The sequence below is a fragment of the Ursus maritimus genome, assembly GCF_017311325.1.
Source record: "Ursus maritimus isolate PB19 chromosome X unlocalized genomic scaffold, ASM1731132v1 scaffold_X1, whole genome shotgun sequence".
NCBI classification, from domain to species: domain Eukaryota; kingdom Metazoa; phylum Chordata; class Mammalia; order Carnivora; family Ursidae; genus Ursus; species Ursus maritimus.
Window position 1 is genome coordinate 19,816,513 of NW_024423319.1, and position 27,338 is coordinate 19,843,850.

Below are 27,338 nucleotides of genomic sequence, written 5' to 3' on the forward strand. Positions count from 1 at the left end.
TAGGGATGTGGGCTTCTTCTTTAAAGATTTTATTTATTTATTTATGTGGCAGCCAACCAGCGAGAGGGAACAGAAGCCGGGGAGTGGGAGAGGAAGAAGCAGGCTCCCAGCGGAGGAGCCCGATGAGGGGCTCCTTTCCGGAACGCCGGGATCACGCCCTAAGCCGAAGGCAGGCGCTCAATGACTGTGCCACCCAGGCGCCCGGGTTGTGGGCTTCTTGATTTTTCAGCCTGCCTTCTGTGTTCTGGGGGAGGGGCCTGCCGCGCCGATACTCAGGCAACCCTGTTTGGGTAGAGTCTCCGCGTCCCCTGCGAGGGGTGATGGGGATGGGCACTCTCTGGGCCAGTATTTCCAGGCTTTTGTTCTCTGGCGGCTTTCCCTGGCGGTTTGCTGTGCCTCTTCTGAGAGTCAGAGCCGCAGCGGCCGAATTTCAGCCTCTGTCACAGAATGGAGGGATTGCGGCCCGTTCTCTACTTATGTTCTGGCCACTTTAACTCTTTTACTGTTGGTGCTGCTCAACCCTGCAGCGTCCCGGGATGTGCGCCCCACACCCGGCGTCCCAGCCCTCACTTCCAGGGCCAGCGCGTCTCTGTCCTTTGTGTTTCTAACGCCAGCCGCCAGCTGCCCCGCGCGCGCGCGCGCGCTCCGGAAGCTCCCCGTCTCAGTCTGGATCCAGTGAGCGCACCGGGATTCCGGTGTTCCGCGAGATGCCTGGTGGCGCGCGCACCCGGCTCACGGTCTCAGTCTGCTGTTTTGCGGGTGCCGTCCGCAAGCCCCGCCCGCTCCCCCGTGCAGGTGGCTACCGCCTCCCGGTGCCCAAACGAGGCGGCTCCCTCCCCTTCCGTTTATCTTCCAATATCTGTGCGCGGTTTCATGGCTCCCTGCTTCGTACCTCAATACTCAGCGCTGGAGATGTTCATTTGTAGAGATCCAGATGCATCATCCTGCGTCTCAGGCTGGTTCCGTGGTTGTTTAGGCTGGTCTGGTACCTATCCAGCTCCACTCGGGGGACCGGCTGAAAAAGGTGTCTCCTACTCCTCCGCCATCTTAACTCCTCCCATCTCAGTATTCTTAACTTAAAAACATATGTAAAACCTTTTGCCTTGTGTAAGGTAGTGTATTCACAGGTTCTAAGAATTAGGACATTGCTGTCTCTTTGGGGGGAGTATTGACTTTCTACCACATCTGCCCTCTGGTTTACAAATAGTCATATTCCCCCACATGCAAAAGACATTCAGTCTGTCTCAGCTTCTTCAAAAGCTTCAAGTCATTACGTCATCAGCTCAGATTCCAAAATCTTAAATTAATCAGCACAAATGTCCTAAATCTTATCACCTAAATTATCCAAATCAGATGTAGTTAAGGCTTTGGTTATAGAAACCATTCTGAGGTACAGTCCTTCATGTGTACACCCGTGAAACTCAAGAAACAAGTTATTTGATCCCCAAAATACAGTGGACAGGCGTGAGACAACAGTTGTAGATATTCCATTTACAAAAGTGAGAAAATGGGGGCGCCTGGGTGGCACAATCTGTTGAGCGTCTTATTCAGGTCATGATCTCCAGGTTGTGAAGTCGAGCCCCACATCGGGCTCCACGCTCAGTGTAGAGTCTGCTTCGGACTCTCCTCCCTGCCCTCCCCCCACTCTCTCCCACAAACGTGCATGCACGCACTCTCTCTCTCTCAAATCAGTAAATCTCTTTAAAAGTGAGAGAATATAAGGCAAAAGAATTTTACCAGTTTCCAGCAATTTCAAAATCCAACTGGGCAAACTCCGTTAGGTTCCAGGCCTGGGGATCATTTGCGGTGGCTCACAGCAGTACGTTCTGGGCTTGCAGCTCTGTCCTTGGAGTCATCCTTCCCTTTTCATAAAAGATAGCACGTTTGTAGCTGAGTTGTTCTGTCGGCCTATTTTCTGCCTATAGAATTTTGGGAGGCTAACAACCTTCTTTCATTTTGTTCTCTTTCTGTCTCTTTTACTTCCAAGCTGCCAGTGCTCCTGCTGCTATAAAATTCTCAAGAACCTTATGGATTTCCCATGTACATCATGGAGATTACTCCATTGGACAAGAGGCCCCTCCACAGATCTTTCCACTGAGATGGCTGAGGGGATCCATGAGTCACATGTATAATCTCTTCAAAGAGCCTTGTGTGTGACTACAACTCTGACCTTCTGACCCTTCCAAGGCACTAAAAAGAGGTTTGCCAGCCACACCATTGACTTTCTCTTCAAAGCATGCTCTCTTGGCAGTGAATTTTATAGCACTTTTTGTAATCAGGTTAGGATAAAACTTTTTTTTTTTTTGAGATCTCGTCAGCTAACCTGTCCAAGTTCATTATTTACAAGTCGGCTTTTCGCATAACTACAGGATGCATCGTTCAGCCAAGTTTTCTGCCACGTAGTAAGGATCTTCTTTCTTTCAGCGTCCGGTAGCATGTTCCTACATTCCATCTGAGACCCGACTGGCAAAGCCTTTAACATCCATATGTCCATCCACAGACTTCATGATGATGTAAGGACTCTCTAGTGTGCTGTAGGTTTTTTCTACCATGTTCTTGACTTCTTCCTGAATCCTCTTTAGCTGTCACTAGTTGTTAACATCCATATTTCTGCTAACCGTCTGTTCAAGGCAATCCAGGCTTTTTCTGTCGCGCTCCTCAAAATCCTTCCAGCCTTTGTCTATTACATGATTCCAAAGCCACTTCCACGTATCTAGGTATTTATTTCAGCAGTACCTTAATCCTAGTACCAGCATTTATAGTTTCTTATTGCTGCTGTAGCAAATTACCGCAGTGTGCTGGCTTAAAACAGTCCAAATGTATTACCTTCCGGTTCTGGAGGTCAGAAATATGATTTGGGTTTTGTTGGATCAAAATGAAAGGTACTGGCAGGGCTGTGTTCCTTTGGGAGGCTCTAGGGAGAAATCTGCTTCCTTGTTTTTTCCTGCTTTTGAAGGCCAGATTCCTTGGCTAGTGGCCCCTTCCTCCATCCTCAAAGCCAGCAAAGTAGTCTCTTCGGATTTCTCCCTCACTCTCACCACTGCTTCCCTCATCACATCTCCTCTGACTCTTCTGCCCATCTCTTCCCCTTTATAATTACCTTGGGCTTGCCTGAAAATTCCAGGATAATCTTTTCATCTCAAGGTCCTTAGCTTCATCACATCTGCACAGTCCCTTTTCCCTGTGTGACATAACCTAGTCACAGGCTCGGCTGTGTTGGCAGAATTCATTTCTGTGCAGCTACAGAACCGTGGCCACCTCTTCAGGGCCTGCTAGAAAATGCGCGTCGGCTGCCTTTAATGTCAGCTCAGGGAAGGCCTAAAGCCCTCTTTTCAAGGGCTTAGCACCTGATGGTGTCTGAATCACGCAGAATATTCTCCCTTTTGAGTAATTCATTCCTACTGATTGGCATCCTAATTATATCTGCAAAAATCCCTTCACTTCTGCCTGATCTTAGAAATGACGTGGTTCCTCCCACACTCCAGGGGCTGGGATTATACAGGCTGTGTACACAAGGGGGAGAGCAGGCATCTTCACAGCTGTCTTAAGATGCCACCTACCATCTAGGACATTAAGTGAAACTGGCATTCTCTTTCAGCGGCTGTTCTATAGTGCACAACCAGATGCATTCTCATACCGTTGCTGCTACTGTCCTGGTTCACGCCCAGGGTCGGTCAGTGTATACACCACAGCGTTTGCACCACAGTGCAAATGTCAGCCCTTTTAAGAGGGCAAAGAACATCTGAGGAAGATTATAAAAAGTTATGACCTCACAGACCCCCCAGGGATTCACGGAATACTCTTTGAGAACTACTGTCCAGGTGCTACTTATGTGGCCTCAATCCATTTTCTGTTAAATCCATGATTTCCTCATGATGAATGTGCAGTGAGCACGTATTTGTGGGGCCAGGACAAGCAGGAAGGTCATTTGTATGTCTGCTGTTGTATCAAGCTTTACCTTCACAATTTCACTCCTGTAGGCAGTCCTGTAAATTAGTTCTACCTTTCGGGAGGGTGATTTGATAAAATCTTTGAGCAGCTCTTCAAAGCATTTTCCCGCTAGGTGCACTTCTGCGCGCGTGCAGCTCTCTTGTGTTTTATATCAGCCCCGAATGAAACACGGAAGCCCCACAGGGAAATACAGTTCTAAGCATTCATGCTGTACAGCCAATGCAAAACCAAGATAGATCTCTGGAACTGACATGAAGAGAGTCAAGTCACAGATCAGAATGTATGTGGTATGAATCAGCTTCTACCAAATACGTGTACGTGAGGCACGCACACGCATGCTAGCGTGCATATCTGAAAAGACTCCGTAGTCACCTCGGAGAATAGATCTGAGGTCAACTCTAATATTTGAATTTCTTTCAATTCTATACCTTTGGATTATTTTTATATTGAGCATATATTACCTTTGTAATGAACTTAAACATTAAAGCCATCTTTACGTGAGGAAGATCTCCAGGTGTCAGAACTGGGAAAACCTTCATGGTCATGTCCTCCCCTCATTGTTCGGATGAAAAGGACTAGTCCAGGGGTCTGCTGCAAGCTAGCAGAGTGACAGGACTGGAGCCTGGGGTCCTGGCTTTTCCTCTCCAGCGTGCTGCCATTACAAGTGTTTGCACAGGGGAGGTCTTGATGACCCCCAAGGGGAGTTTAGTGTCAGGTGGTGCACCTTGGCCAAAAAAGCCTTGGCAAAGGCTTCTCCTGATCCACAGGTCAACCTGTGCAGAAGAGTAATCACAGTACCTCAAAACCAAAATTGTAAGCTTTGGCTTGTAGTCATTCCTGGCCTGCTTGGCAGTTTGCCTAGCCCATGGAAGATTAGATCTAATAATCTAGAAAGAAGAAAATGGGATTCTGCTCTTTAAGAGATAAGCACAGTGTGAGAACAGAAAAATAGTGGCCACAGGGTCTCTAGAAAAATTGTATTTGATATACCCTCATCTCAAAGAGGCAGAGAGCTATGTTGTTCGGATTTTCAGTGTGCCACCAACCATTGGGATCAGGAAAGAATAAGCTTTAGTTGTCTGCAAACTTCACTTGTGTATCCCACCTCATTCCTAGATGTTCTTACTGCCCTTCTTCTGCCTGCTTTGCTCCTTAGTTTTTAAGATCAATAATCGACATTCTTGGCGGTGGGGGGGTGCCTGGGTGGCTCAGTTGGTTGGGCATCTGCCTTCAACTCAGGTCGTGATCCCGGGGTCCTGGGATGGAGCCTCTTGTTGGGCTCCTTGCTTAGTGGGGAGTCTGCTTCTCCCTCTGCCTCTCCCACCCACTTGTGCGTGCACTCACTCTCTCTCTCTCTGGCTCACTTTGTCTCTCTCAAATAAATAAAAAAATTTTAAAAACAGACATTCCTGAGCCCCTGAAGACCAGCCGTTTATGTGTCAGACCTTTTTTTGATATCAAAAATGACCTTGATGTTCAAATCAATCTTTAACTATTTTTTTTAACTATTTGTTTTGAGGTAATTGTGAACTCATGAAGGTGTAAGAAATACTATGGAGAGATCCCATGTACCCTATATCCACTTTCCCCAGTGGTAACATCCTGCAAAATTATAGTATAATGTCACAAGCGGGATATCGATATTGATACAAAATCTAGTGATCCTATTCAGATTTTCCCAGTTTAACTTATACTCACATGTATGTGTGTGTTTTCACTTCTATGTAGCTCTGTCACCTGGGTAGATACATGTATCCACCATGATAGTCCACATGGAGAACATTTACATCATCATAAAGATCCCTCTTGCTGCCCTTTTATGAACACCATTACCTTCCCCTCTTTTCCCCCCTTTCTGGTCCCCACCCCGTAATCTGTTCATCTGTAGAATCTGGCAATTTAGAAAATGTTGTGTAAATGGAATCATATACTGTGTAATGTTTGGGGATTGGTTTTCTTTTCCACTCAGCATAATTCCCTTGAAATCTACCCAAGTTTTTGCAAGTATCAATAGTTTGTTGCTTTGCCTTGCCAAATAGTATTCCATGATGTAGATATACCACAGTTTGTTTATGAAGGTCATCTGGTCTTTTCCAGTTTTTGGTTATAAACATTTATATGCAGGTTTTTGTATAAGCATGAGTTTTCCATTCTCTGGGGTAAATGCCCGGGAGTGTTAATTGCTGGGTCATATGATAGTTGTAGGTTTAGTTCTTAAAGGATGTTGCCAGCCTGTTTCCCAGAGTGGTCGTATACCATTTTACATTCCCACCAGGGGTATATGAGTGATCCAGTTTCTCCACATCCTTGTTGGTACTTGGAGCAGTCATTCTGATAGCTGTGATATCTCATTCTGATTTTAATTTGCATTTCTCTAATTGTATGTGCTTATTGGCTATCTGTATAAACTCTTCAGGGAGATGTCTCTTCATGTCCTTTGCCCATTTTCTAATTGGATTGTCTATTTTTTTACTCTGAATTTTAAGAGGTCTCCATGTGTTCTGGACACAGTCCTTAGTCATATATGTGTTTCGTAAGGATTTTCTCCTGCTCTGTAGCTTGTCTTTCATCTTCTTAACACGGTCTTTCACAAAAGGAAGTATTATAATTTTGATGAGGTCTGGCTTGTCTTTTTTTTCTTTTATGGATCATGGCTTTGCTAGCAAGCCTATGCACTCTTCACCAAGCCCTCAGTCCTGAGGATTCTCTTCTGTTTTCTGAAAGTTTTGTAAATTTACACTTGACATTTGAGACAAAGTTGTTCATTTTGAGCTCATTTTTGGATAAGGTGGGAAGCTTAGGTTGTGGTTCATTATTTTTGCCTGTGGATATCCCGTTGCTCCACCAATGGACACCCTTAGTTGAGATAGGTGAATGTTCATCCTTTGTGGAAAAGACCATCCTTCCTCCATCTTGCCTTTACACCTTTATCAAAATCTCTTGAGCTTATTTGGGCAGGTCTTTTTGGGTTCTTGATTCTGTTCCATTGATCTGTGTGTCTGCCTCCCTGCTGATGTCTTGATTACTGTAACTATAAGTAAGTGTTCAATACCGGGGAGAGTGATTCCTCCCACTTTATTCTTTGTCAGGATTGTTTTAGCTCTTCTGGGGCCTGTGGCTTTCTGTACGGATTTTAGAATAAGTTTGTCAAGGACCTGGCGGATTTGGATAGGTCAGTTTGTGGAGAGTTAACATCTTTATTTATTTTTTCCCAAGATTTTATTTATTTATTTGACAGAGCGAGCGAAAGAGGGAACACAGGGGGAGTGGGAGAGGAAGAAGCAGGCTCATAGCAGAAGAGCCTGATGTGGGGCTCGATCCCAGGACCCCGGGATCACGCCCTGAGCCGAAGGTAGACGCTTAACGACTGCGCCACCCAGGCGCCCCAACATCTTTAATTCTGAGTCTTCCAATGCATGAACACAGTATGTCTCCGGTTATTTAGGTCTTGATTTTGCTCCTTATCTTCTTGTAACTTTCGGTATTCAGTTCCTGTATGATTGATTTTGATATTGTTAATGCTATATCCTGAGACCTTGCTGAACTCATTGGTTCTACAAAACTCACTTACTGAATTCTAGGAATTTTTTTTTTGTAGCTTCCTTGGAATTTTCTATGTACATGATCCTGTCATCTACAAATAGGGATAGGTTTCTTTCTTTCTTTCCATTCTGTATCTTTTATTTTTTGTCACAATGTTGGCACTTCTAGTACTACATTAAATTAGAGCAGTATCTGTGCCCTGTTTCCAAACTTAGGGAGAGAGCATTCAGTCTTTCACCATTAAATCTGATGATAGCTACGGGTGTTTTCTAGATTCTCTTTATGAAGTTGAGGTAGTTATCCTTTATTCCTAATTTGCTGATTCTTTTTTCCTAAATGAGTATTGGATTTTTCCATGTCAATATGATTATGATTTTTCTTCCATAGCCTGCTGATATGGTGGGTTACATGGTTATTCAAATGTTGATTCAGCTTTGCATAACTAGAATAAATCCCATTTGTTCATGGTATGTAATTCTTTGTATACGTTCTATTCAGTTTGCTAATATTTTGTTGAGGATTTTATGTATTAGTTCATGAGAGACATTGGTCTATAGTTATTTATTATATGGTCTTTTTCTGTTACCAGGTTAGTACTGGCCTCATAAAATGAGTTGGGAAATATCCCTCCTTTCTATTTTCTGGAAGAGATTATGTAAAATTGGTGTGAATTGTCTTTTAAATGTTTGGTAGAGTTCACCAGTGAAACCATCAAAGCCTGGATATTTCTGTTTTGGGGAGCTTTTACATTAAAAAATTGCTCATGGTTATAGGAATATTCAGATTGCAGGTTTCATCTAGGTTGAATAACTTTTATTGTGGTAAATGTACATAGAACTTACCATTTTAATCATTTTAAATGTACACATCCTTGGCATTAAGTATATTCCCAGTGTTGTGCAACCATCACCACTATTCATTTCCAGAATTTTCTCATCATCCCGAGCAGAAAGTCTTTACCCATTAAACAGTAACTCCCCATTTTTCTCTACCCTCATCCCCTAGTAATCTCTATTTTACTTTCTGTCTCTACGAATCTGCCCCTTTGGGGTACCTCATATAAGTGGAATCCTATAATATTTGTCCCTCTGCGTCTGACTTCTTTCACTTAGTATAAGTTTCCAAAGTTTATCCATGTTGTAGCATAAATCAGAATTTCATTCCTTTATATGGTGGCATCATATTCCATTTTATGTATACCACATTTTGTTGTATCTGTTGACGAACATTTGGGTTGTTTCTTCCTTTTAATGGTTGTGGATAGTGCTGCTGTGAACATTGGCACGCGAGTACCTGTTTGAGTCCCTGCTTTCAATTCTCTGGAGTGTATACCTAGCAGCAGAACTGCAGGATCATTTGGTAATTCTATATTTAACTTCGAGGAACTGCCAATCCGTTTTTCACGGCAGCTGTAGCATTTTATGTTCCCACGGCCAATGCAACAGGTTCTGGTTTCTTCACATCCTCTCTGACACTTGTTTTCATTTTTCTTTTGGTGGCAGCCATCCTAATGATTGTGAAATGGTATCTCACTGTGGATTCAATTTGCATTTCCCTAACAACTAGTGACGCCGGGCATCTTTTCATGTTCTTATTGGCTATTTGTATATCTTCTTTGAAGAGCAGTCTCTTCAAGTCCTTTGCCCACTTTTAAATCTCATTGCTTGGTTCTTCATTGTTGAGTTGTATTCTGGATCTTGATCTCTTATCAGATCTATGATTTATAAATATATTCACTCATTCTGAGCATTGTCTTTTCAGTCTCTTGATAGTGTCCAAAAGTTTTGCACAAAAGCTTTTCATTTTGATGAAGGCCAATTTATCTTATTTATTTTGTTGCCTGTGCTTTTGGTTCATAAAAAATCATCACCAAATCCAATATCATGAAGACTTTCCCCTAAGTTTTTTTTTTCCCTAAGAGTTTTATAGTTTTAGTTCTTGTGTTTAGGTCTTTGATTCATTTGAATTTTATATACGTTGTAAGGTAACAGTCTAACTTCATTTTTCAGCGTGTTTTAACCAGCTTCTTGGTGCCCTTGTCAAGAATCTATTGACCATATATGCAAGTGTTTCTTTCTGGGCTCTCTGTTCTATTCCGTTGGCCCATGTGTCTGTTCTTCTGCCAGTACCACACTGTTTTGATTACTGTGGCTCTGTAGTAAGTTTTGAAGGACGAGCCTCCCAACTGTGTTCTTCTTTAAGATTATTTTGACTGTTTAGAGCCTCTTGAGATATTCCATATGAATTTTAGAATGGGTTTTCCTATTTCTGAAAAACAAAAGGTTATTAGGATTTTGGTAGGGATTGCCTTGAATCTAGATCACTCTAGGTAGTATTGTCATGCTAACATTGTTCGTTTTCCAGTACGTGAACATACAGGACTGAGTTGAGTTGTGGTAGTTTGTGGGTTTTGAGAAATTAGTCCATTTTTTCTCAGTTATCGAATATATGAGCTAAGTCCCTGGCATTTTTTAAAAAAATTACCCTTCTAAAACCTACAGACTCTGTAATGATGTACCTGGTTTCATTCCTTATAATAGTATCTTGTCTTTTCCCCTTTTATGTTTGTTAGTAAGGCTAGAGGTATACTCATTTTATTGACTTTTCAAAGAACAAGCTACTTCATTGATATATATTTTCTATTTTCAATTTCACTGATTTCTGCTCTTATTTCCTTCTATCTGCTTGCTTTGGGTTTGTTTTCCTAGTATCTAGCTCTTCATTTTCTAGTATTGTGAGTTAAGAACTTGGATTATTGGGGTGTCTGGCTGGCTCAGTTGTTTGAGCATCTGCCTTTGGCTCAGGTCATGATCCCAGGGTCCTGGGATGGAGCCCTGCACTGGGCTCCCTGCTTGGTGGGGAGTCTGCTTCTCCCTCTCTCCCTCCCCCCCACATGTGCTACATCCCACATATTTTGGCAGTGTTTTTTTCATTTTCATATAGTTCTATTTATTTTAAAAATTTCCTTTGACACTTTCTCTTTGACCCTTGTTTTACTTAGAAGTGCATTGTTTATTTCTAAGTATCTAGAGATTTTCTTGTTTTCGCTTGGTGTTTTTGTTTGTTCCTAGTTTGATTCCATTATGGTCAAAGATACCACTCTAGATAATTTCAATACTTTTTCCTTCTTTTTTAACTTATTTAAATTCAGTTAGTTAACATATAGTGTATCATTAGTTTCAGGGGTAGAGTTCAGTGATTCATCAGTCATATATAATACCTAGTGCTCATTACATCACGTGCCCTCCTTAATGCCCTTCACCCAGTTACCCCATCCCCCCACCCTCCTCACCTCCAGCAACCCTCACTTTGTTTCCTTAGTCAAGAGTCTCTTATGGTTTGTCTCCTTCTCTGATTTCATCTTATTTTTCCCTCCTTTCCTCTATGTTTCTTAAATTCCATGTATGAGTGAAACCATATAATTGTCTTTCTCCGAATTATTTCACTCAGCATAATATCCTCCAGTTCCATCCATGTTGTTGTAAATGGTAAGATTTCATACTTTTTGCCGAGTAACATTCCATTCTGTACATATACCACATCTTCTTTATCCATTCATCAGTTGATGGATATCTGGGCTCTTTCCGTAGTTTGCTATTGTGGACATTGCTGCTATAAACATTGGGGCATAGGTACCCCTTCGTATCACTACATTTGTATCCTTCAGGTAAATCCCTAGTAGTGCATTTGCTAGGTTGTAGGGTAGTTCTATTTTTAACTTACTGAAGAAGCTCCATACTGTTTTCCAGAGTGTCCGCACCAGCTTGCATTCCCACCAATAGCGTAAGAGTGCTCCCCTTTCTCTGCATCATCGCCAGCATCTGTTGTTTCCTGACTTGTTAATTTTAGCCATTCTGACTGGTGTAAGGTGGTAGTTCATTGTAGTTTTGATTTGTATTTCCCTGATGCTGAGTGATGTTGAACATTTTTTCACGTGTCTGTTGGCCATTTGTCTTTCTTCTTTGGAGAAATGTCTGTTCATGTCTTCTGCCCATTTCTTGATTATTTATTTTTGGGTGTTGAGTTTGAGAAGTTCTTTATAGATCTTGGATACCAGCGCTTTATCTGATATGTCATTTGCAAATATCTTCTCCCATTCTCCTGGTTGTCTTTTGGTTTTTATCCACTGTTTCCTTGGCTGTGCAGAAGCTTTTTATCTTGATGAAGTCCCAATAGTTCATTTTCGCCTCTGTTTCCCTTGCCTTTGGAGATGTGTCTAGCAAGAAGTTGCTGTGGCCGAGGTCACAGAGGTTGCTGCCTATGTTCTTCTCTAGGATTTTGATGGATTCCTGTCTCACATTTTAAAACTTTAAATTTGTTGAGGTTGGTTTTCTGGTTCAGGATGTAATCTCTGTTGGTGAATGTTCCCTGCATGCTTAAACAATTACTTATCCTGCTGTGACTGAGCAGAGCATCCCATTATGCCACTTACATCCTGTTCAGTTGATAGTGGTGTTTAGTTCTTCTCTATCGTTGATGATTTTCATTCTAGTAGTTGTCAGTTCCTGACGCTGGAGCACGGAAGTCCCAACTGTAATTGTGGATTCGTTGCTCTCTGCTTTAGCTCTATCAGTTTTCTCTCTGTGTGTTTTGACACTGTTGTTTGGTTAGGATTGTTCTGTGTTCTTGGTGGATTGACCCTTTATCATGATGTAACATTCTCCCTTTATACCTAGTGAAAAATGTCAGGTCATGTCTTACTGTATTTTTTATACTCTTTCCAGAAGATTCAGACTTATATTTCTTTGATCCACAGACAACCCCAAAACCTTATCCAGAAAAGACAGGTAATTCATTGTAAATTACCTGGACTATTTGAGGATTACATTATTGATCCGTAAAACTCACTGAAGTTTTTCCCCCCACAAATATTGCGTTTCTTTTCTCAGCATTTGCCGTATACAGTACTGTCTTTGCCTTTCTTCTCCCTTAAATTTCCTTTCCCTTTTGCTACCTCCAGTCATAGAACACTTTATGGCACATTCTTGAAGCTCAAGAAAAGAAACTATTGGAAAACTCATGCATGTCATGCTATGTAATTGTTGTGACAGGAATCTGTATTTTTAGAAGAATCTGGTTGAGCTGGAAAACCTAATACTTAGAGGAGTGACCACACTTAAATGAACTATCTTGTTGGTATTATACTACTTTCAGTTTATAAGACACTCCCGTACTCTACTGGGAGCATAACCTCAGTCCATCCCTGGGCAGTATGATTTATGGTTATGGTGCCAGGTTGATAGTGGTGGAAACCAAGGCCTGAAGCTCCCAAGGGTCATGCTCAAGCTCTGGAACCCTCTGGGCCATGGGGTCCTATCCAGCAGATCTAGGCGGAACACCTCGCTCCATTAATCTTCACGTCATTTGTGGGACCGTGTCTGCCTTACCACCAGTCATCCGAAGAAAAGTGAATGGAACTCATCTCATTTAAACCTTCTGCATTTCTTTGTCATCCTCAAAGGGGTTGTCAGAGGCCTTCGAGGGGCCTCAAGGACTAAGAGGGGCACCATACTCATGATGTGACATCCCTGAGCCATGAAGTGGCTGCTGTATTTTGTTACTAAATGTGCTCTCCTTGCTGCCCTCCCTCCCCTTTCAGAGAGATGGGACCGTGGCACCACCACAACCAAGAGGCCAGGGACAACCAGAGCTCCAGCAAAGCCTGCAGGTAATATGGCTGCTCTGAGGAGGGCAGTAAAGAAGGGTACCGTGGAGCTGTCTTTGGGGCACTTGTCCAAAGAGCTACCTGTGCCTTAACCAATTGACTTTCTCTTGTATGTTTTGGGGCCCACTGCAGATGATGATTTTAACTTGGCTGATGCCCTGGATGACCGAAACGATCGAGACGATGGCCGCAGGAAACCGAGTGCAGGAGGAGGAGGTAAGTCAGAGCTGGCCGGAAGTCCTGGCCAGCACGGCGGCTCCCTGAACGGGTTGTCACTCATTCACGACAGCAGCCCGCAGAGTCCCCCGGGCCCGGCAGAGCTGGGAGCATTGTAAGGCCTAGGAGAACCCTAAATAGTAGTTCACAAATGTTTTGGTCTCTGAACTCCCCCAAATCATTGAGGATTTCAAAGGCTTTTGTTTCTGTGTACATTTTTTGTGCATTTGTATGTCTAAGCAGAAGAGTTAGACTCGCTGTTTCCAGATTCAGTTGTAATGTATTGTGATGGCTGAAGTGTATGAAGGAAATCTGGCCTCATATAAATATGCAGTTGAAAAAGGGAGGAATATTTTAATTGACTTTTTAGATCATTGTAGATATTCTTCTCTGTTAAGACACCCAAACTCGGCTGATGGCAGTCTCGTACCATTTCAGTATAGTGTGGAATGTGAAACCGTATCAATGAACTTTTCACACTTGATTCCATTAAACCCTTGGGACTTGCTTGGACTTTCAATGGAATTTTTATCCATTCGTGGTTTTGTATATTGTGCATTGGTCATTTGGAAATACTGGTGTCCTGGGGTCTTTTGAACTTCCAAATAATGCCGTGTTTCATTATGCAGTACCCCAGACTTACATTTGTTAATGTCACCCCCATCTCCTTAGACCAAGTCTTAAGTATTGGGAGGCTGCTCAGCTCACAGTGGTGGATATAGGTTTTTCAAAATTCTAAGTTGTGTTTGAAACCTTACCATTGGCAACAGATCCTGCCAGTGGTTTTCTTTGAAGCGACAGCCTCATTTCATTCATTTTCAAGAAAACATCTTCCAAATACTCAATTCGCCATAACCCTAGTTGGACCATCATTGATTCTTTCTAGGAAAAGTGGTCTTCCATGGCACAAAGTCGCTGATAGAACTCAGAATCGAAACGGTCCCTCGAGCGCACTCCAAATTAGTACGGTTGACTCAAAAACGTGGCGGAAATGCTTTCAGCCTGCTTTCCATTTCCTCACACAAAACGTGAAAGTTGTGTACTCATGCTTAAGCCAGAAGCCAGTTTTTCCGTTTCCTTGTATTACTTTTCTGTTGCCTCGGAACAAATGATCACAAGCTTAGCGAGTTAAGGCAGCAGCCATTTATGAACTCACAGTTTCCTTTGGTGAGCGAGGGGTTCAGGAACAGCTAAGCCGAGTTTTCTTGGGGCCTTCCAAGCTGCCATTACAATGTCAGGGCCTGGTCTCCTCTGAGCTTGTGTTCTCTTCCAAGTTTGTGTGGTGGTTGGCACAGTTCCTTTCCTTGCAGGACTAGAACTGATGGAGAAATACAGAGACGGGAGAGCTGGAAGAGGAAGACTGACCTCTGTTGCTTCTAGTGTCTGAGCTCAGGAAGGCCTCACCCTGCTTGCCTGCTTGAGTCAAGCCCACTGAGGATAATCTCCTTTCTGATTCAAACTTATTTGGGACCTTAATTTACATCCACAACATCTCTTTGCTTTTGGCACCTAATATAACCTAATCGCAGGGGGAATAGCCCCCTTGTTCATGGTCCCAGTCATGCTCCAAGTGATGGGTGTGTACTCGAGTGGGGGGGAATCTTAGGGCCCTGTTAGAGTTTTGCCTACCATGTTCATCAAGGACATTCTTAACCAGCAGTCAGTTTCTGGGGGTGTTGGGCAACACTAACTCAAGATTTTTGTCCCTGAAAAATGTGTTTTGGTATCGACTGGTATATTTTGTTTTCTCCAGGTTTCTCAGACAAGGATCTTGAAGACATATTAGGCGGTGGTGAATACAAACCTGACAAAGGTAAAATTAGGAGCATTAATTTGTCTAAACACCTTAATCTTGTTACAAATGTGATTACGTGGCAACCAGATTAATTGAGCTGTTCTTACTCAGCCTCTGGGATATAAGAAGTAGTTTCCAGACATCCTGCTTACAACTTGGAGGGCTCATTTGGAATCATGTGGGCTGTGCAGCTCAAAGGGGAGGGGGGTTTATGAGCCAATTTGGAAAAGCCACACGTTCCCGCTGGTGCTCCCAAGGCAAGGTGCAGCATGGTTAATATCTCCATCCCGAGCCAGAGCCGCTTGCCCAGGCAGCACCAGTGACTGGGATCAACTCCTGTCCCCAACCTGGGGATCCTGTCACCCTTGGGTTGGGAAGAGCAAAGCTTATCACGACAAACATATTTTAGGATTTCCCAACATTTGCAGCAACATGGATGGCATTGGAGGAGATAATGCTAAGTGAAATAAGTCAAGCAGAGAAAGACAGTTATCATATGGTTTCTCTCATCTATAGAACATAAGAAAGGGATAGAAGGGGAAGAAAGGGATAAAGAAAGGGGGGGTAATCAGAAGGGGGAATGAAGCATGAGAGACTATGGACTCTGAGAAACAAACTGAGGGCTTCAGAGGGGAGGGGGGCGGGGGAATGGGATAGGCTGGTGATGGGTAGTAAGGAGGGCACGTATTGCATGGTGCACTGGGTGTTATACACAACTAATGAATCATCGAACTTTACATCAAAATAGATAAATAAGAAAGAATTAGCAACAACAACAACAAAAAAGGAGACCCATAGCAAGTTTGACATCTTTTAAAATATCTTTTTACTTTAAAATAGTTTAAAACTCGGGGCTCCTGGCTGGCTCAGTCTGTAGAGCGTGCGACTCTTGATCTCGGGGTGGTGAGTTCAAGCCCCACGTTGGGGATAGAGATTAGATTACTTAAAAATCTTTTAAAAAATCAGTTTAAAACTCGCAAGAAGTTATAAAAATTATTCAGGAGAATTTCTGTGTGCTCTTCACCCGGCATGCCCTGAAGGTCCCCACTGACCTTACATAACCATAGTATGTTGTCAAAGCCAGGAAGCTGGCATTGGTACAGACTGGGTTTAAGTTACATGCAGACCTGATTCAGCTCTTGCATGTGCTCTTGTGTCCATGTGCACACATGTGGGTATATGAAATTTCATTGTGTGTGTAGATTTCAGTAACCATGACCAATCAGGATGCCAGTACGGAACTGTTTCTTCACCTCAAGGAAACCCCCTCATGCATGCCCTACCCCCTCCAAACTACCAAAGATGTAAACCTTTTATCCTAATATACATCAAGATCTGGTCCTAATATGAAGAGAATCAGCCAGATTTATTTGCAAAATAAGTTATGATTGGAATTTGTGTTACTTATGGTGGTTGCCTGTTTTGATGGTATGTTGTGGTTGTAACTTGTAGTTTTGATGCTGAGGTGTTATGGTTGTGACTGGTGTGATGGCAACCTGTTGTGACAGGTTGTGGTTGTGACTTATCGTGGTCATGCATGAACGAGTTACGAGTGTGTCTTGTTTAACCCTGCTACACTCCCTATGGTCCTGACTGTGGCATTAGCATTTGCTGCCTTCTTGCAGGGACCATGTGCCTTTCCCGTGGAATGGTGTTCTCTTCAGATTAAAGGATACTATATAGTCACATCTGTCCTTCAAAACACCTTTCCAGACAATGTCATCTTGAGTAAAAAGTTCTAAAAGCTGCTAAACGAAACTCACAGGTGTCAGGAGAACATGGAACATTTAAAGGGCAAACCCAGCAAATTGGCCAATTACTCCTGGGTGACAAATGGTATTTCCAGATGGTGAGATGCGGGCAGCGGTAGCGAGTGGGAGCGCGTGCACGGATGGAAGGCTGAATGGCACGTCGGGGGCTTTCTTATTACCAGTACATGTTTTAGCAAGAAAGAGGTGTTGGGAAATTCTTTAATTAGGCTCATATTTGAACTTCTCTTCTAAAGCATAATCAATTGTTAGCTTAAGTTATATCCTCTGTCGTTATGACCGTCATTAAAAGAAAATAAAGGGGGTCCCGGCGAAAAATACAAGTGTGAGCCTGGTCACACATGGTCATGGTGAGCACATGATGAAATTCTCAGACATTCTCCTCTATGCAGACATGCTAATGCCATGAGCGAAGATAAAACCTCCTATTTCAATACGTGATGATGGTCAGCATAAAAAAAGATCCTAATTAACATATTTTCCAACTTTGGGTCTTAGGCATATAAACTAGACTCAACTAGAGTTTTGGAGTTTGTTTCTATAAGAATATGTTATCTGTTATATAGTTTTTTTCTCAAGAAAATATTTCTGTCGGCCTTGCAGGAGCCCCATATTTTGCTTATAGGTGACAGGAGCAGTCTCTTGTCAACAGGTCCTGCCAGCTGCCTCCGTTCCCTAGCACTTTCGCCGACTGAGAAACTTGAGGCCAGTTTCTACTCCTCATTGTCTCCTCTGGGTCTACACTTTAGTGTATGCAAGCCTCAATTCCCACTCCTGAGTTGCTCTTTGGTCCCCAGTGACTTCTTGATGGTCATGGCTCTTTGTCCCGTGTGACCTCTGCAGTATTTGACTTCGATGACCATCTGCTGCTTCACATTCCTTTCTTCCGGCTCCTCCTGGCACTCTCCCACTTTCGTGGTTTCATTCGCTTCTTCCTAAATACTGTTGCCTGCCGGGAAGGTTGCCTTGGGTATCCTGTTCAGTATACCATTCTCTTCCTCACTGGAAGTGATCGATGTTAGACGCAAAGATCTGAATGTTGAGTGTGTTCGTCACGTAGTGGGGTGTTGCTACTTCTGTACCCTTTCTGCCTCCTGTCTACCAAACCATGTATACGCGTGCCTTTGTGATTATTTCTCTATTCATCAGCATTTATATTAACCTAAACATGGGTTCATACCTACTCTCCAACTGTGATCCAGTGCCCAAAGCTTTCTTGCCTCTCTGTAACTTTCCTCTCTGACAGGGAGAAACCTACCATTCGTTGATGATTTGCATATTTGCTCAGTTCTGATATCAGCTCATACCTCTATGAGGAACAACTTTACCATCAAGAGTACAGGGTTTATGTTTAAATTCTTTGGTCTTTCTCTGACAGTTTCCAGTCAAGATAGCCTTTTTCATGGTTGCTTGGGTCAGCTGCTGTGGTTTTCAGGCAGTTAGATTCAGTTGTCACAGCCTGCATCCCGTCCGGGGATCTCCTGCCTGCCTAGTCGATGTTTTGTTTCGTTCTTTTGCTTACGTACATTAAAGTTCACTCTTTCTGATGTACAGCTGTGTGGGTTTTTACAGATGCATTTGGTCATGTGTCCACCACCAAGTACCATCCAGAACTTTCCTGTCACCGTAAACGTTCTTCTGTAAGTCCGTGTGGTAGTCAGCCATTCTCCCTTCCTCAGCTCTAATCTGTTTTCTGTTAGTGTAGCCACTAATCTGTGTACCGTCTGCATAGTGTTGCCTTTTCCTTAATGTCCTGTAATTGGAACCATGCAGCGTGTAGCCTTTGTAGATGGACTGTTAGGAATAATGCATTGAAGATTCTTCCATGTTTTTTCATGACTTGATAGTATATTTCTTTTTAGCATTGAATAGTGTTCCATTGTCTGGATGGAACACTTTTGGTTAGCTGCTTACCTGTCGAAGGACATCCTGGTTGCATCAGTTTTTGATGATTATGCATAAAGCTGCTATAAACAGTTATAAACACAGGTTTTTGTGTGGACATAAGTTTTCAGTTCACTTGGAACTGTGTGTATGATTACTGGGTCGTATGGTAAGTCTGTTTAACTTGGCGGTAAACTGCCCAGCTGACTTCTAAAGTGGACGTGCCCGTTTGCGTTCCCATGAACAGTGAATGAGAGTTCCTGTTGCTCCACATCCTCATCAGCAATTGGAATTGTCAGCTCTTTTGGATTTGGGACATTCTAATAGGTAGGTAGGGGTATCTCATCGTTTTTTCATTTTTTAAAGATTTTATTTATTTATGAGAGCACACATGTATGCACAAGCAAGGAAGAGAGGGAGAAGCAGACTCCCTGCTGAGAGGGAGCCCAATGGGGGGCTGGATTCCAGGACCCTGGGGTCATGACCTGAGCAGAAGGCAGGTGCTTAACCGACTGAGCCATCCAGGCAGCCCAGTTTTTTTTTTTTTTTCATTTGTATTTCCCTAATGAGAAGTGATGTTGAACGTCTTTTTATATTCTTATTTTATATTCTTCTTTGGTTAAGTCCATTCAGATTTTTTGCCCATTTAAAAAAATTTTTTAAAATCGTGTTTTTTGCCTTTACGAGTTCTTTATATAATCTGGGTACAAGTTCTTTATCAGGTACATGATTTTGAAAATATCTTCTTGCAGTCTATGGCTATCTTTTCCTTTTCTTAATAGGTTGTTTGTTGAATATTTATTTCTTAATAAAGGTCAGTATCAATTTTTTGTTTTATGAATCATGCTTTTGTGTTTAAGAACAATCAAGGTCATGGAGATTTTTTTCCTCTGTCTTCTAAAAATTTTATAGTTTTAGCTTGTACATGTAGGTCTTTGCTACTCCATTTTGAGTTAATCTGTATATGGTGTGAGATAGGGGTCCAACTTTATTCTTTTGCATGTGGATATCCAATTGTGGCACAATTTGCTAATTAGATTATCCTTTCCCCACTGAATTGCCTTGATTCCTTGGTGAAAATCAGTTGACCATAAGGGTAAGGTTTTGTTCCTGGGCTCCTTCTACTCCATTGAATTCTATGGCTGGCCTTGAGCCAATACCAGACTGTCTCTGCTGGGCATGTGGTCAGCTTCAGGGCAAGCAAGGCTCTGTGGAGAGTTTATTAAGCCCCCCTGTGGTTGTCTTACCCCCCCACCCATTAAATCCCTGGCGAGGTGGCTTGCTCAGGCTGAAGGAGCCACTGACTCTCCCTGTTTACTTGCTACTGAGATTGCCACATTTAGCTGACAGTGCTCCAAGTCTCACGGGTCCCTCTGGCAGCTGCAGGGCAGTTGCTGGCTTTTGTGGCGTGTCTGCCCCTCCCCAGTCACACTAGCTGCTGGAAGACCTTGGGGGCAGGGGGATTAGGATCAACCCTGGGCGATGAGGCCACAGACTCCAGCTCTTCTCGCTGGAACTAAATCTGTTTCCTGACATGGCTGCCTCTGAATGTCTGGGGTTATAGTTGCTTTTTGAGGAGAGGATTTGTTGACCTCACTCTGTCATACCAGAAGTCCACTCCCCTAGTATTATTTGAATTTGGAATCTTCTCTTTGCTTCCCCTCCCGCTCCGGCCCACATCCCCTCCCCTCTTGGGTCGTTACCTTAACCTCTTAACTGGCCTCGTGGCTCCAGTTTGTCCTCCACACAGCTGCCAGAGAGAACCCTCAGGAACATGAAACTGCTTTTGTCAGTCCTCTGTTCAAAACTGTTATGTAATAATGAAAAGACAAACAGCTCAGTTAAAAAAACAAGCAAAAGATTTGAACAGACACTTTATATAGAAGGATATTATATGGAGATGTTCAAAATCATTATTCACTGGGGAAATGCAAATTAAATCCACGATGAACTACCACAACACACCCACCAGAGTGGCTAAAATTAGAAAGACTGACAATACCAAATGTCGGTGCAGATGTGGGTTAACTGAAACTCTCCTACATTGTTGGTAGGAATGGAAAGCTTCTTAAAATACTGAACATAGATCTGCCCAGTGACTCAGCAGTCTCACTCCTATTCCAGAGAAAGGAGAGCTTCTGTCCAAAAAACACTTAAAAAGAATATTCATAGCAGCTTTATTTATAACAGCAAAACAAAAACAAAAAGTGGGAACAGCCCGAGTACCAGCAGCAGAATGAATAGACAAATTGTGATGTATTTATATATGCATATGACAGAATGAATTACCGATATAAAAACATGGGTAAATGTCAAAAACGTTATGCCGAGTGAAAGAAGTCAATGAAAAGAGCGCATACTATATGAAACCAATCATATGAGGTTCTAATATTTGCAAAACTGATCTATAAAGTTAGAAACGAGATCATGGCTGTCGGGGTTGGGATGTGGACAGGGATCAGTTGGGCAGGGACATAAGAGAACTTTCTGGGGCGACGGTGCTGTTGTATATTTTGGTGGAGGTACGGGTCTCACAGGGGTCTGCATCTGCCAAAACTTATCAAATGATACACATAAGATTTATGTATTTTACCATATGTAAATTTTACCTTAATAAAGGGCATCCTAAGCAAATATGGAACCAGAGGTCATAATACGTTTAGGGGCGGCGTGAACGGATGTCTGCGACTGCCTTTGAAATGCAGCATGAAAATAAGAGAAACTGGTGAATGGATGGAGGGATGGATGGATGGACGGACACGTGATAAAGCACATAGTGCCAAATGCTGTAGAACTCAGGGTGGATAGGAGTGTTCACTGTACGATGTTTTCAACTTTTTAGTATGTTTGAAATTTTTCTTAATTAAATATAGGGAAACATTTTTAAAGAAGCCAAAAATCAAGCCTCTTTAATGGCTCCCCACCGCCTACAGGATAATTTCAAGCCCCTTAGCCTGCTGAGCTCTCTGTCTGCCACGGAGCCCCAGGTTCCTTTCATCTGCAAATCTGCAAACAGCCTGTGCCTTCACGCGTGCTGTTTCTCTGTCTAAAATGCCGTTCTTCCACCAGATGAATTTCCGCTCATTTCCCGGAGAGGGCTGAGCTCCCCGTCCCTTAAGAGACGCCTCAAAGATCACCTCCACTCCGGAGGCTTCTCCACTCTGTGGCCATCTTCGGCCTGGCCCAGGATGGCCCTTGGGTGCGACAGCCCCGGCCTGCCTTCGTTCTCTTCCTGGACTCTCCGTCATCCTGCGGGCGCAGGCTAGCGTGTACTGGACCGAATCACACACTTTCACTCCGGCTGGATTTGGCTTCCCAAAAGCAGGCGCCTTTTTCCTACGTATCCCTGGCACCCCAACAAGTGTTCACTGAAATGAGGGGGACTAAAATGGAACAGACCCTCTCATTCATGCCTCCCAGACACACCTGATGGGCTCTGATGACCCTCTAGGCCACGTCTGTGATGGGGTCATGGCATGAAATGCTTTCTCCTGGACCCCAAAGGGCCCTCTGGCCGAGTAAGTGCACCCTTAGAGGCCGTAAACTCTGTGATCTGGTCTGTAAACCTAGGTTTCCCCCAGGTAAGCTCCGAGGGGATTTCATGAGAAGGGAGAGGACAAACAGGAAGCTTCCATTTGGCCGCAGGCCAGGTCCTCTAAGGAAGCCCTGACCTTGATGGAGCTGCTGTACTTGTCTAGCCTCTTTGTGAAGCAAATGCTTTGCTTGATCTTCCTCTGGCTCCTTGCATCTGTTCGGAGTTGGTGAAGGATCTGGAGTGGAGGGGGGTTGTCATTAGCACCCACTGGCATGTTGTCCAAAAGCCCTTGGTAAGTTGACCCAGGGAATCCACTGGGGAGGGAGGGGAGAGCAGGTTGGGGAGGGCGCCTAAAGGGATGGGCCACTGACTGATACTTGTCGGTATCCAGGGTCACAGCCTTTCCATTCTTGGGAGGGTTCTCCTCAAAGATGGTCATGGGACGGTAGCTGTACAGTGTTCTGGCTGGAGGGTGAGCTTTCTCATCACGGAGGCGGGGGAATGGAGGAGATCCGCACCTTCAAGACTTTCTGGGACACTGGGGAAGGCATCCCCAGGGATTAGCTGAGGCGGCCATCTTCTGGACAGTTTTTTCAGTTTGACTTGACTTTGTATCCATGGGTCATTTGAAGCAAGTCCTTTTCCTTCTTTATTTATTTTTAACTTTTTATTTTTTATTTTGCATTTCAGCTGCCCATCTTCTTCGATGTGTCAGGCACTCACTGTGAGCCGTGGGCTGTGCTGTTGTCAGAGGAGGGCAGATACGTGCCTTGCATCCCTGCTTCCTGGGACCGTGGCTGTGGTGGACTGAAGACTGACGTGTGTGTGCATGTACGTGCATTGCCGTCTTGTGTTTGAGGACGCTCTGGATCTGACACCTGTGTTCACGACAGGGCGTGTTTAGGACTTCTTACCGGGGTAATGCCTCCTGTTCCAGCGTTGCCTGTAGGTACAGTGGTCACTATAGCTGTAGGGGTTCTTCTAGCTGTGGGGGAGCTGCCGCTCTGACAGTCACTACAGTTGCAAGGGTCCCTAGAGCTGTGGCAGGATGTATAGGCTTCTGTACTGAAAGCAAATGGCAGTATGAGCTGTGCTGTACGGGGGAACTTCTAGAACAAGAGAGGACAACTCTCGTCTCTTCGGTATGTAGTAGTGAACCCAGAAGGCAGGTGGGGATACAAAACATACCGTCCTTGAAAATGAAGATTCTGCCAGCGACCTATGGAATAGCTTCTTTGAGCTGTCCCTCCAGTTATGGGAAGATAGGGGCTGGTGTATTTTAAACATTTCTTACAAATTATATGAAAATACTCCTTTATTGTTTCACTATCTGGGAAGAATCACCAGTAATACTTTGGAGTATATGCTTGCAGTACTTTTTCTCTAGATAATATTACATTTGTAAATATTTATTTTTATAAAAATGGGACCATGCTACTTTTTTAAAACCAGTTTTTATTCAGTAGTAACCTGAATATCTTTCTTGGTCATTAAAGAGGACTCTAAAATATTGTGTTATACCATCATTTCTTTAACCAGTGCCTATTTTGAGAGGTCTCTCCCTCTGGCTGGTTACCCCCTCATAGCCAAATACACAAAACCGTCATTGTTCGTCAGCTAAATTCCTAGATGTTGACTTGCTGGGTCACAGGAAGTATAAGGTTTTAATGATGCGACTCTTCAAGTGTACTGCGAAATGGTATTCCCCTGAGGTGGTACTGGCGTCCCTCCTACCACTGTTTGCTCCTGTCTCAACTTCCCTGGGTATTCTAGTTTTGTAATCGTTGTAAATTTGATCGGTGTAAAACGCTATCCTGTCGATGTTTGCATTTCTTTGACCACAAGAGAAGTGGAACACTTTTTACCTCTAGGTCTTACTAGACCCTCCTAATATATTGTGTTGAATTGCCTGTTCACATTCGTTGCCCCCTTTTTTTTTTTTTTTAATTTTAAACTGGAGTCTGTATCTTTTCTTGTTGACTTGTAAGGACTCCTTTTACATTAGGGATAATTAAGCCCTTTTCATAAATTCCAAAAGCATCTTCTTTACCAATTCATTAACTAATAGACTTTTGGGTGGTTTCCACTTTTTGGCTTGTATGGATAATGCCACCCTGTCCACATTTCATGTAACATTCTTGTAGCTCACAATCATAGAGATTGTGAGGTTCAAGAGTTGAGGTGAAAGACGAGGTTGAATTGCTCAAACCTGTCTGGAGATCTGCTGACATGAGCCCATCAGCAGGGGATGCCTAGGAGGGGCCTACCCCTACCCTTGACAGTGGTCACATCCCAGCACAGCAGAAGGGCCCACCGATGGGCCAACACCGTCAGACTCCGGGCCCTCACAAGCGACCTCTCTGCCAACCTGCTGATACACAGAAGACCCTGTGCTGTCCTGTCTGCTGCTGCTCTCCGACAGCGTGGACCGTGCTTTTGAAAAACCCAGTGCTGGTTGTTTTGGAAATAACCATTCATATCCAATCAGGGATCTTTAGCTCAAGGATTCAGCCCTAAGTGGAAACATAACAAACCTCATTTTCTACCCCCCACACTCTTGAAAAAAATAGACTTTATTTTTCAGAGCAGTGTTAGGTTCACAGCAAAATTATGGTCCCTGCTCCCCACACCCGCAGCCTCCCGTTACCAACACCCCCCCCCCCAGAGGGGCGTGTGTGTTACAGTCCATGAATGTACGCATCGCCGGACTCCAGTTGGTGAAGGAAGTACCAGAGTTCATTGCCTCCCAACATCCCGGAGCGGTTTCCCTCAAAAATCCTGGGCCCTAGGGGTACAGCCTCCCTCCATGAAAGAGCACTCTGCCCTGAGGAGAAGGGAGCGCTCGAGGCTGACAAATGGCCTGTGTGTGGAGTTCTGCGCAGTTTGATCACGCTCGTAGGTATAGGCACGTGGGACCACCACCAGGGCCCCGATAGAGACCAGTCACCGCAGGGCCCTTTCAGAGTCACACCGTCACCCCCCCCACCTGCCCTAATCCCTGCCACCCCCTGATCTGTTCTCCATTCTGTGATGTTTTGGAGCCTTTTGAATTTCAAAATACTGGATCAGGGACTGCCAGCCTCCATTTGCTTATGTGCCAAGGCAGAGGTAGGAGGCCTTGAACACTCCTGTAGCTGTGTACGTTCCTACATTATGCCAACGGAAATGGCTGGATGTGAAGAAAAACATGTCAAGCACTAGGCCCAGGAGGCAAGTAATCTGAAATATTAACTGCAGATCTCTCTAGGTGTTATGAGTTGTTTTAATGCTAGTCTTCCATCCTTGTTTTTAAAAAACACAAAGTTTAAGCATTTTCTGCAGTCAGATAAAGAATCGAGACTTCTTACAGGAGATAGTACATATATGGGCTACGTGTAGTGCGAGCATCCAGAAGGAGGGTCCCTGGCATGGGTCCAGCTCTGCCACCTGCTGGCAAGTCCCTCACCTGCGAGCCTGCTCCCTCCCCTGTAAGATCTGGGTGGCTAGGCGCGCCTGCTTCCCCGTGTTGCGAAGACTCCCGCGTATGAAGAGCCGGGCTAGAACCCATGCTCAGGGCGGTCACTGTCCTTCTACAGATCACGTGTTGTACGTGCAGTCTGGGCTTTGCAGCTGAGAGGCATAAGGAAGCAGGTCTTGCCAGTCGGGGAGAAGCCCACTGGGGATTGACTTGGGGGGAGGTGCTGTGGCAGCGGAGGAATCGGAGTCAGTGAGGTGGGAAGAGGCTGTGCACAAGCTGGGGGAATGCGGGCTCACGGCTTTTGTCCTTCTTTCAGGTGATGGTCGGTATGGCAGTGATGACTCTGAATCCGGTGGGTTTGTGTCCCGAGGAGACCTAGTGCCGGCCTTCCCCTGACTGTTTCCGGTAGAGAGCCACCCGGCCAGCAGTGGAGGGACCCAGTGATTTAAAAGAATTAAGCATGAAAATCGGGGTCCCCAGGGAGGTGGCCCCATGGGAAGGAAGCCTGCTGGCCTGAGACCCAGGTTTCCCAAGGTGGAAATCCTTATGGAAAACAAGAAGCACTTGGCAAGGGCCTTAGATAGAAGTGGCTTTGCCCTGTCACACTGGCTTGGGGTCACGGGCGTTTGAATGAGCTTAGCTCAGCGGCGGGAGGAGAGCCAGGTGCCCGAGCCGATCTCGAGGGGCTGCTGGTGCCGCGTCTCTTCACGTCTCCCCCCTCCCCTTTGCCTAGGAGTGTCGGCCGAGGCGGGCACCATCGCGGGTGTGGCCAGCGCCCTGGCCATGGCCCTGATCGGCGCAGTCTCCAGCTACATCTCCTACCAGCAGAAGAAGTTCTGCTTCAGCATCCAGCGTAAGTGCAGCCACCCTGTGGCCTCCGAGCCAAGTGGCCAGGTCTTTCGGGGGCGGGGGGCAGAAACAGGGATACAATTCGGGTCCATTCCACAGCCTGCCCGAGACCGACTCCTGAGTGGCCTTTCCAGGGTGGACGGGTCGCAGCTGGACCAAAGTGTGAACGGACCGTATTTCTGTGGACAGCACCCAGGGACGCTGATGTTTGTCTCTCCCAGAGCGGGAGAGAGCCTGGGCTATCCATTCAGCCTCAGGCCTCGCCTGCTCCATGCCCTGGCCTCCTCGGGAGCACGAGGCAGCCAGCTGAGGGCTCTGAGAGCCAGCACGCCACCGGAACGACAAAGGGCTTTCAAGGAGCAGGAAGGCAAGGGGCAGAATAGAGGGTGGGGTTTGCACCCCCCCACGTGCTTCACGTGCGAAAGGTTGCTTTCACTTTATACTGTAGCTGAGAGCATCTGAGTTGTAAGTTGAATAGTGACACACAGAGCCCCATCTTCCCAGCCTGCGGGGCCCTGGGCTGGGAGCCCTGTGGGGATGCTGGCAAGTGTGAGCAAGAAGGGCGCCCTTGCTCGGGTCACCAGCACGGCTTTGATGTGTCACTGCTTGCTGACGGTGTGTCTCTAGGACTGGCGATTTTTAGTTCAAGTGAGAGGCCCTGGCTCAAGCGTGGT

The 27,338-nt window shown here is 44.6% G+C and overlaps 1 protein-coding gene across 3 annotated transcripts in view; it reads left to right on the forward strand.

The window, feature by feature from the left end:
- Nucleotides 1–27,338, forward strand: part of CD99L2 (CD99 molecule like 2) — a 109,249-nt gene that overhangs the window by 71,808 nt on the left and 10,103 nt on the right. For all 3 annotated transcript variants that reach the window (XM_040628112.1, XM_040628108.1, XM_040628111.1), the window contains 5 exons: nucleotides 13,094–13,162; nucleotides 13,292–13,375; nucleotides 15,129–15,188; nucleotides 26,132–26,167; nucleotides 26,549–26,668. In XM_040628112.1, the coding sequence (XP_040484046.1) occupies nucleotides 13,094–13,162; nucleotides 13,292–13,375; nucleotides 15,129–15,188; nucleotides 26,132–26,167; nucleotides 26,549–26,668 (369 nt within the window). The remainder of the gene's footprint in view (nucleotides 1–13,093; nucleotides 13,163–13,291; nucleotides 13,376–15,128; nucleotides 15,189–26,131; nucleotides 26,168–26,548; nucleotides 26,669–27,338) is intronic.